An 11,405-nucleotide genomic window follows, 5' to 3' on the forward strand; every position below is an offset into this window, starting at 1 on the left:
AGACTTGGTAGATGATCTGGCTCTTATATCACACACGCAACAACAAATGCAGAGAAAACCAATGCAGCAGCAGTAAGTTTCAATATACACAAAGGGAAAAGCAATATTCTCCGATACAGAACAATATGCACCAATCTAATTACACTTGACAGGGAAGCTTTGGAGGATGTGGAAAATTTTACATATCTGGGCAGCATCATTGATGAACACGGTGGATCTGATACAAATGTGAGTGTACGGATCGGCAAAGCAAGAGCAGCATATTTACAACTGAAGAACATCTCGAAATCAAAACAATTGTCAGCCAACACCAAGATCAGAATTTTCAATACAAATGTCAAGACAGTTCTATTGTTGTTGAAGGCACACGTCGATGAGTATTATAACAAAAACACGAAAAACAATTTGTTTTTTACACAATCTAATTATATTTACAATATTCATAAACATTAGGATACCATGATGGTAAAATATTCCTAACAATAATTATACCCAAACTACTGTGATGTTGCTAAAGCAAACACTATTTAGAAAGGTTAAAATTATCAGTTGGGAATCAACTTTTATTAAGATTGGAAACAGAAATGCAATACTGTGATAAAATTTCATCATCTACCATAGTTGGTGTCCCACATAAGAGATCTTTCCCATCAGCTGCTTTTGGGAAAGCAATTACATCTCTGATTGATTTGGCATTTACAAATATTGCAATTAAAAGATCAAGACCTAGAGAGAATCTATGTAAGGATATAACATCCACTTACCTAACGCAATCCCACCATGCGGTGGAGCTCCTGAATTTAGGGCAGTTAAAAAGTATTCCATTTCACAAGAATTGTCCTGAAATAATATAATGATTATATCCATATATATAGGAACTCTACCTTAAGAATTTAGGTAAAAATATACTTTTGCACCTCAGGATTATGTACTCGAATTGAACCACCTCCAACCACTTGACCATTACAAACCAAATCGTAATGTAAACCGATAACTTTGCTCGGATCAGTATACAAGAAATGTGCTGTCTCTGGTGACGCAGCAGTGAACAGGTGGTGCACTGATTTCCATTGACCTAAAGGAAATAGGCAGTAAGGAATATAATACATGCGATGAAAGAGTAGTGGGCATAAGTTGTCATCAAATTATGCGGACCAATCAGTAAAACAGACAATAAAATGGTGATACTAATAAGTGCAATCCAATGATAAGACAATCCGTCCTGGACAGTTACGAAAACACAAGACATGGCTGGCCATAATAAACTGTTTTTTGATTGATCGCACCTAATATTCATGTTGTTCCGTTGTACTATTTAAACATGGGTTAATGTTATTTTGGTTATTTGTTCTCTGAAGAAGAAGCTTACAGTGAGTCACGAAACGTCAGAAAATCTCATTTTTCAACCCATTGGGATATTACAAATATTTTATTCATAACAATCTACCCAATGTTCAATTTGTTCAAAATTATAATATCAAAACTTGGTAATTATACCTGTAAATTAAAGAATTCATAAACGACCTACTCAAATCGAGGAATACAACATTCGGTGTAATTTGTGCGATGAATTTTAGTGAGACTGTAATTCATGGATGAGCCAATAAGAATCGGGCAGGCGAGTCCAGAGTCACAGACATTTATACTTCAACATGTAATGTACACGTACAATCAGTTTACAGCGAATTTCAAGGAGGACATCAAAGTTCAGCCGCTACAACAGATGCGACTACTGAGAACCTCTGTTATTTATGATTGAGGAGTTCAAATAACTGTTGAACAGTGTGCAGACTATCTGGACGACATGGTATTTCGACGTAAAATATATTGAAAGAAGTCTGAAAGAACGAGGACTTCTTTGAGTCAATCCCGACTGACATTGAGACAGGTTGTGCTAATTGTTGTAGACTGAATTACAAGTGCACCAGTAATACTGGATGCAACCTTTTCAGATGTTACTGAAGCTTCAGCAGTTCAGTGGTACGAGTATTATAGCGACATATGTTCAATAAAGATGACGATGTTGAATTAGTCGTCTGGAGGAAACGAGAAAATCGATGAGACGGTCTTTCGGAAACGCAGACCTAATAGAGAAAGTGTGACAGAAGATTGGGTAAGTAACAGTTTCTTAGATATTATTGGCAGCTTTTTGGTATAGATGATAGATCATCGCAAAAGTGACATTTTCAGAACCTCAGAAACTGAAAGGTTACAAAGCTGATACTAATTATATGGGAGTGTGTGCAACCAGGTACCACAACATACACGGACGACTGGAGTGCATATAGATGCCTATCCAGACTTGGTTACGACCATTGTCATCGTTCACGAGATATTTTGTTGACCCTACCACAGTAGTGCACACTAATATAGAAGCAATGTGGTCAAGGCTAAGAGGCTCTGAGACCTCATCACGGATCCAGAGATTGACTGTTGTGAAGTCACATAGATGAGTTCCTGTACCGTATGCATTACGATTCCAACAACCAACAATAAAATATCAATGCTTTGTGAAATTACATATATATCCAACAGTAAGACTTAAGATAATCATATGCATATAATTCATGAAGATCGAGCAAGGATAATTAAATCCAAGTGGATGAAGCAAAGTATTAGCAAATGAAAGTATGGTGATCTGTAGGCTCCTCTGAAAGGCAATGTTTAAATTTCGCCTGATAGGAAATAACGTAAGGTAAAATATTTTAAGAGCATTAAGGTATTTTGATTGTAAGATGAGAAAAGCTCTGGTGAAAACTTTGTCCTTTGTTGACCTCATAAATGTATTCAAATAGAGGACTAACACTTCTTTAACCGACTCAGTAACTTTCTAACTGATGTTAAGCATTTGGAGGACAAAAAATAGGCTTGTTAACTCTGGTTAATCTCCAGCAACTGATCAGTTTATTAAGTAGTTTGCTCATTCGAAAAATACGCAATTACCACTAAGAGAATATGAATGTAGTTGTTATATAAAAGCTAGTTGATCAAATAATGAAATGAAAAAAGGGTACCACCTTTCGAATCATTAAGCTTAGCAACTTTAACTCGTGCCATGCCCAATGCTTTTAACTAGTAGGCAAAAACCAATCAGTATGAAAGGCAATTGTTAGCTCAATTTCTGTATTTCCTTTAATGAAGACAACTAAATCACCACACGTTGGTTTCAATAAATTTAGTAAGTCCAACTGGTTTGACTTGATATTTTGGACTGTCAAAATTGATATTCTCTACAAAATATAAAAAAGTAGTAGAAAATAAGTTAGCCTAATCCAATGAAACACTAATCAAAATTAAAGTCAGACAAAACGTTAAGTGAACAAATTGCGACTAAATACAGTTTCCTATTTAGACATTAAAAACTTGAAGTTCAGTGAAAGAATCCCTTCTCAACGAACCTATTATCAAGCTGTACAATCGTATATATATATATTCATGATTTTGCTATATCCTGAAGAGAATGATGGGTGGTACTTTTTAAGAACTATGAACTTAATGTGCGGGAGAGAATGATTGGTTGTTTTGCTTAGTCAAACATGTAGATAGTGTCAAAGGTATTAGATGTGTTATATATTCCGCTATGGGTTGAGTGCTCTTCCTCGTAACTGGTAGGTCCTGGGTTCGAACCTCGCTCGCGAGAGCGGGATCGTGGATGCGCACTGCTGAGGAGTCCCATAGTAGGACGAAACGGCCGTCCAGTGCTTCCAGGTTTTCGATGGTGGTCTAGCTTCAATTGACTCATGATTTCAACTTTGAAATATACTGAAATCTCCACAAATCCCCTTCTGATTATAATCATATGCTCACTAGTGACTGACTACAAGATACATGTTCAGGAGTTCTAGTGGGAAGCAGTGACCAAAGATGTTCAACCACGTCTGTTGTGAGATAACAACTCACTGAAGGCAATTGGTGAAGTGTCGCTCATAATTCGTGTATCAGTTGAAGTTAGACATTAACACCGTTGGATGCCGGCTCAGTGGTCTATGGGTTAAGGGCTCTGGCTCGTAACTGGTGGGTCCTGGGTTCGAATCTCGCTCGCGAGAGCGGGTTCGTGGATGCGCACTGCTGAGGAGTCCCATAGTAGGACGAAACGGCCGTCCAGTGCTTCCAGGTTTTCGATGGTGGTCTAGCTTCAATTGACTCATGACTTCAACTTTGAAATATACTGAAATCTCCACAAATCCCTTTCTAATTAATTGTTCTTTGTTGTTGCATTGTTTGTGTCGTATTTGGGTGGAAATATATTGATGTTTTAGTTAGGCTACTCACGTGTTCTTAATCTGAGTTCTGTTGAAGTCTTGTAGAATAGATACTGGGAGGGAATCTAGTGTAGATATTCGTCTTTATTTTATTTAAACACATGCATATTCGTCCAAGGTAAATTAACGTCCCACATACGTGTAAAAAGTAAAAAGACCATTATAACAGAACTATTACCATGCGATTTATCATTACTGAATTATGCCCTGTCTACCAATTACTACCTCTCTGATTCACAACCATATTCGGTTGAATCTTGTACAAATGTTATTTACTATTTCATGGTACGATATGGTCTGTTTTGTTTGTATATAAACCCAGCATGTTTGAAATACATGATTCATATCACGAAGGCTGAGATTGGTGTTCTGGACTTATTTTATTTAAACACATAAATAATGGTGCAAGGAAGCACAAGATAAATATGCGCCTCACAAATCTCATTTGATTTGTGTGAGGGCATCATCGGTCCCGTCGATAATTCACTGTTTTCTAATTGGCGGTATCATTACGTCATATATTGGAAAGGGCACAAGACTACAAGTTACAACATTGTGCACCTGGATAATAAATTTATTGAAAAAAGAGCTCTCCGTGTTTCTGATTAATACAAACTGACTAGTTTCCGAATAGCAATGAGCAGGGTATATCACTGTTATTTCACCAAGCGAAAAGTTTTCCGTTAACTCCAATTAATTTTCATATAGTCAGTGAAGTGAAATGTTAAACAGACAAACCATTTGTTTTAATGATAATGATCGCCTAACTAACTGAAAAAAAATCGACTCTGATAAGACAAGTTTGTTTTAAGCATCTCTAACACTATAGGAGTTTTAGACGACTGATGAGTTATTGCTATTGTTTTCAAAAACTAGATAACAACCCACATGTCAAAAGTAGCGGTTTACAAACACAAGCTCTGTTGGTAATAGAGGTACGTGGGAGGCTGACACTTCCGTAGACATCATCAGCCGATGAAGTAAATTGCTGTCGTGTTGATGAGTGTAAACCATGTGGTTGGGGTCTGCACAATAATAATGGTTAGCGGTTGGAGGCAAAGGATGGAATGGGTCAGAAACAAAAAATGACACATCCATTTACTTATGGCCTCTTAAGTCTTGAGCTTCAAAATCAACTCGCAATTTTTATTCCTTGAATTAATCCGTTCTCTAGGAACAGCGTTCTTCAGTATATAATCCTTCTCACTAATACCGATTATACCATTACTTCGGAAAATTTTATCCTACCTATCGTCAATTCCATCTTGTCTTGTAGACGTGGTACGAGGACGTGGACTGACGCACACATGTCCCCGGCTTTATAACTGACCGACTGAGATATCGTTTTTATGATGTGGATTCTTCGAAATGCATAACATGAAACGTTTGTCTAGCACTCATAAGCATATATAAAATTTAGGGTAAAATCGAACGTGATAAAATAAATCACTTAAAAATACCGTACAGAAAATGAAGATACAGACGACATACTTGACCGGTTAGACGAAAAACCAAATCTTCCAAGGAGTCCAAATCTTCAGCACTTAAATTTGATGACTGAAAGAAGAAGAAAGCCAATATTATACGAGATATACACCGTAAACAATAAAAAGCCTGGATTAAATCCAAACTGTTAGAGGTTTCTACGTTTCTAATTAGAAAAGTGGGAGAATCACTACAAAAAGGAAATCAAGTGAAAGAACAATACGGACACTTGAATAACACCGGTGAAGCTGAGAATGTATGAAAGATTATTGCGATCTTAGACCTCAATCAAAAAATCAGCACTCACACATAGTTTTCTCGGTTATCCTTGAAAAACCTTTGGCGGGTTGCATGTCGGATACTAAGGATAATAAATATCATCAGTATGACAATAGGTATGTGGGAAATATTTAGCTAAAATTCTCTATCTACGATTCAAAACCTATTAGTTATCAGATTAATATTTTATGGAAGTCCGATAAAACTGTGGAGTTTTCAGTCAGTCAGTCAGTTACAACGTAGAACTTCGTACGTACGAACTTCTACTCTGAATATCAGGATCAATTTTAATACATTGATCAGCGTTGATGGGGCCATGAAGACAAACAACGAACACCCTTCTTATTGCTGAGAAAGCCATTTACTTTTTACCGTTATCCGAAGATAACATTAACAAAGAAGTCACCAGTGGGATACAACGAATTCATCAAAGTTAGTTAACGCGTACCAAATTACTCTGAGAATGAAAATATTTCGAGAAATAATCTTAACACTTTAACGCTATTGAGCTAAGAAATCGATAAATTATCAATGCACTTGTCTGTATTCAAATGATACAGAGAAATGTCCAAATGACCAGTTTTTTCTCTACTGAAAACGGAAGCTAGCATTTACTAGCTACATATAAGATTCTTCAGAATGAAGCTGTACATAATTCCACAAAATCAATGGCTCATTAAGTGTTCGACATTGGATGCTGACCACGTTGTTTAAGTGGACTTGTTTAGCTGAAGGCTTTCGGTCATGCATCCGCATCAGATCACGTTTCAACACGGTGTGGGACACAGCTCCTACGTTTCATTAGCCAGCTTATAGAAAAGGTCCTCGATATATTGGTAACGAATCAAATATATCTTTCCTGCCTCTTCTCGTCTGACTTCTGATTTCTATCTGACTGGGAACGATCGAATATAGAAAATGCTACTGGTAGCTATTTGTAAAACTAGAACATCCGTTGCAACCTCATTGGTGAGCCCGACGTGATCTGGTACACGAAGTCAATATACTGTAAGTTTGTTCCATTTTGGAATATTATCATTCATTGTTATTCTGTATTTAAATTTTATATATTGTGATATACTTTTTTTCGCGAATATTTTTCTGGGATATATTTTTAATTAGACAATTTTTGATATCTATATCACTATGACGGAACACTCCCAAGGTTTCTAAATTTAAGTCTATTCCCCCTATTTCGATTCAGTTAACTCCATTTTCGCCCGACAATATCGAGTCCTAGTTCTGATATACAGAAGCCGATTTTCGCATGCACGGAATCACGGAGTCGCGCACACGTTTCCTCACGGTAGGTAAGACGTTAGCGCGCGAGGTTAACAGGTACGCAACACCAAGTATGTTTACTAGTGATGTTCCCGAACCTTACGAAACGCTTAAGCTATCGATTTCAAAACGAAGAGACCTAACTGATCGGCAACGGTTAGACCAACTCCTTAACAATATCGACTTGCAACATGGTTCTGCTACAGATATGTTGCTTAGAATAAGAGAAGTCATCGGCCAACGAACCTTCGATGATGGCCTATATAGACAACTTTTCTTGTCTAAACTCCCTCAGCAGGTGCAGGCAGTGCTTGTTTCATTTCAAAACAATGCCATAGACGAACTTGCTTCATCTGCCGATCGAGTCTTGGAAATCAACAAATTTTCTAAGCTCAGGATTTTTCCATCAAAGAAAAACCGCAATCGACCTAGACTGACATGGCCAAACTATGTCACACGCTTACAAGATATCTTAGAGTTCGTAATGACCGTAGTCGGTCAAAATTCCCACGTAGGAGCGTTTCACGTAAGAGATCTGTCTCTCGACCACGAGAGACATGCAACCCCGACTGGTGCTGCTTTTACAACCAGTACGGTAAATGCTATAGAAATTGCAGGAAGCCCTGCAATTATTACTCGACAAATACCCCAGGTTATACCAATCGCAATCGAAATTTCCTTGTGTAACCAGCAATGTTACACATCACATCTGGACTACAGGACCACCTGTATTTTCGAAAGCCCGAAGACTCGCTCCCGAGAAGCTTAGGTTAGCTAAAAACGAATTCGACCACATGATGGACCTAGGGATACTTCGACCATCGCATAGTCCATGGTCATCCCCATTGCACATGGTCCCTAAAAAGAACAGCAATGATTGGCGGCCAACTGGTGATTATCGGCGTCTGAATGCAAAAACCATTCCCGATCGTTACCCGCTGACTCATATTCACGATTTGACAGCTACCTTGAAAGGTACAACTGTCTTTTCGAAAATCGCCTTGATTAGAGCTTATAACCAAATCCCTATGGCACCTGACGACATCCCTAAAACCGCTATCATCACTCCCTTCGGTCTTTACGAATTTCTACGAATACCTATTGGTCTAAGAAATGCGACTCGTTTACGGAACGACACTCCGACTCCCAGGAGAATTCGTGGATCCTTCAGCCTCTTCATTGAACATGGATCTAAACTCTTACACGAGTAGGCTTACAAACGCTATGCGTTCACTTGACCTCAATCAACTGATGTTTTTGTTCAACCCGAATTACGACATTGTACACACGTCTTCGTTCGTCGAGACTCACATCGACGACCCCTCGAATCAGCATACGAAGGACCCTTCAAAGTTCTTCAACGCGAACCTAAGTACTATGTAGTCGATTAGAACTGTACGAAAGATAGCATCAGTATCGATCGACTAAAAGCAGCGTACTTAAAAATAAAAAACCCTAGCTACGTCGATTTTCCTTCGGTACAAGCAAACGACACAGCTACTACACTCTTAGTACCTCACACGACAACCGACACACAACTTGATACTTCGTCAACGTCGATAGAAAAACTTAAAACAACGCGTTCTGGAAGACGAGTAAGATTTCCAGAACATCCTAACGAATATTGCACGTAGGACATAAGCTTTATCTTGAATTACCCTTTCATAGTTTATTATAAAATTTTTTTATTATGCTCATTTTTTTATTTATATAAAAAACATTTTAATTTTTTTTAAGCGTATATATATATATATTTTTATGTATATATATAAAACCCAAAAGAAAATCATTTTTTCCGATCGCTTTTACGCTGTTTGTAAGTGTATTAATTTATTCATTTTTCTCCCGCTCATGTTGTGTCCCTACGCAAGTACGAGTGTATTTTCGACATGCACTCACACGTTTTATTTTTCCTCTTTTCCAGAACGGCTGGAAAAGAACGTCGAAGTTTTGCAAGGAACCGAAATTTTCATTGTACTATATTTCTTTATTGCTATGTTGTACATTTTGGTCCCATAGTTTAAGGAAAGACGACCAGACGCTGCTAAACGAAGCAAGCTATCAGAAGAGTGTTTACCAACGACAAACTCGTTGGGTTTAAACTTCTGGCTGGTCACGACTTAGGGGCATCACTACCTCACTAGGGAGGAGTGATCTGTAGCTGTAAATATTTCCCCAAAATCAATGACTCATTAAGTGTTCGACATTGGATGCTGACCACGTTGTTTAGGTGGACTTGTTTAGCTGAAGGCTTTCGGTCATGCATCCGCACCAGATCACGTTTCAACACGGTGTGGGACACAGCTCCTACGTTTCATTAGCCAGCTTATAGAAAAGGTCCTCGATATATTGGTAACGAATCAAATATATCTTTCCTGCCTCTTCTCGTCTGACTTCTGATTTCTATCTGACTGGGAACGATCGAATATAGAAAATGCTACTGGTAGCTATTTGTAAAACTAGAACATCCATTGCATCATCAAGCTTTATGAGAACCTCGAAAGTGAAGAACCGTAAAAAGACACTTACGTATTTCCTTGGTATATTAAAACCTGTGAGTCCATCAATGCGGAATATGAAAACAAGAAACCAAAGCGTACATCTGGTTTGTCACTTCCATATCATGACATAGCATCACAATATTCCATGCGCAAAAATGCAATCGATATTGTCTGATAACCTGAAGTACTCTGAACTGTAGGCCAAATATATAACAACATTTTCTCAATTATTTCATAAATATCATCTGGAGTGATAAATGCCATTTCTATGTCCAACTACAAAAGTTAGGAAGAATGAAAGATAACCTAAGTAAACTCGAGTTGTCTGTCAGACCTAGAAGTCTCATCGCGAAAACATCCAGCAACCTGCATATATTTACTAAATACACTTATCATCTAAAGCTGTTTGAATTGTTGAGTGCTTTGAGGTAAGCAATACCATAATCCAGGAAACTTGGTAGGTACAACAAACTCACGGGCACCCTAAAGAAATCAAAAATTAATACAAATACTTTCCCCTGGAGTAATTTTGAACAAATACGGAGTTTCGATTTCAGTAAAACCTATATACGTAAATCACAAAATATTTACAATACCATTATTTTGACACAGAAAGTTCCGCATTTGCAATATGATAGATGAACGAAACCGTATGTTTCTTTGCATACTCGACGAACGAAGATCAATGTAACGATATTTTAATCTTTCCATTTCGTTGACCTTAAAATAACCGAGTGGTCATAGGATAACAACTGACATTCGCCGCATCTTTCGGAAGAAAGGAGAGTGGAGATGAATGACTTGGGATTTCAATGCTTTCAGCAACTATTTCGATTTCGCCAGTTGGCATACGCTTGAAGCTAAAATATAACACAAATAACATTACCTTGTTAACATCTTTTTCCGGACGTGCTTGGACTTTACCTGTCACTATCAGGACAGACTCAGAATTAAATTGCGGAATTTGGAGAGAATTTTTGTCACAATATATTTGTATTGAACCACGATCATCACGAAGAACGAGAAAACGAGATGACAGTCGACAATGCCCAGGCCATCCGCATACTGTGACGGTTGAGTTGATATGCTGAGTACTCAGCTCACCACAAGCATGGGATTTATATACAAAGGCCGGCAATCTGGAAACTGAAGAATAAATCATATCACAATAAAACTATAAGTTACCAGAAGCCTTAGGAATAAGGCTTAGGAAAGATAAGGTCAGATTAGGAGTTCCAAAACCAAGCTGACTGAAAACTCTTCGAAAAACAAATGACAATATTTGAGACTAGATTGAGATTACCGCTTTATTATTTTAGCGACCTTCAGCAGCTTACCTCAAATGAGTTCAAATAGTTTCAAATTCAGTTCTCAGTCTCCAGTGATTAAGATGAGAGGTCTCTCGGCCTATATTAATCCTTGCAGTTTGTAAAGCTGTGGAGGTTTAATTTCGTTTCAATTAAATCAACGGAAATTGCTGATATTACGTCGTAGTGGTAAATAAATCCCCAAAATCAATAGCTCTGTAAATCTTTGATATTTGATGCTGGCTGCATCAGGTTTGACTGAACGCATTGCGTTTGTAAGCCTGCTAGTG

The 11,405-nt window shown here is 37.8% G+C and overlaps 2 protein-coding genes across 2 annotated transcripts; both read right to left on the reverse strand.

Moving 5' to 3' along the window:
* Positions 1–556: 556 nt before the first annotated feature.
* Positions 557–9,927, reverse strand: Smp_194140 (aspartyl-tRNA synthetase, putative; the record flags this gene model as incomplete). The annotated part of the gene is made up of 6 exons (XM_018792459.1): positions 557–726; positions 765–840; positions 918–1,075; positions 3,074–3,230; positions 5,754–5,819; positions 9,898–9,927. The coding sequence occupies 6 exons, from the start codon at positions 9,925–9,927 to the stop codon at positions 557–559; spliced, it is 657 nt and encodes a 218-aa protein (XP_018644108.1).
* Position 9,928: 1 nt separating this feature from the next.
* Smp_194150 (aspartyl-tRNA synthetase, putative) lies at positions 9,929–10,970 on the reverse strand (the record flags this gene model as incomplete). The annotated part of the gene is made up of 4 exons (XM_018792460.1): positions 9,929–10,084; positions 10,400–10,528; positions 10,566–10,661; positions 10,695–10,970. The coding sequence occupies 4 exons, from the start codon at positions 10,968–10,970 to the stop codon at positions 9,929–9,931; spliced, it is 657 nt and encodes a 218-aa protein (XP_018644109.1).
* Between the last annotated feature and the right edge of the window lie 435 nt (positions 10,971–11,405).

The sequence above is a fragment of the Schistosoma mansoni genome (assembly GCF_000237925.1).
Source record: "Schistosoma mansoni, WGS project CABG00000000 data, supercontig 0273, strain Puerto Rico, whole genome shotgun sequence".
NCBI lineage: Eukaryota > Metazoa > Platyhelminthes > Trematoda > Strigeidida > Schistosomatidae > Schistosoma > Schistosoma mansoni.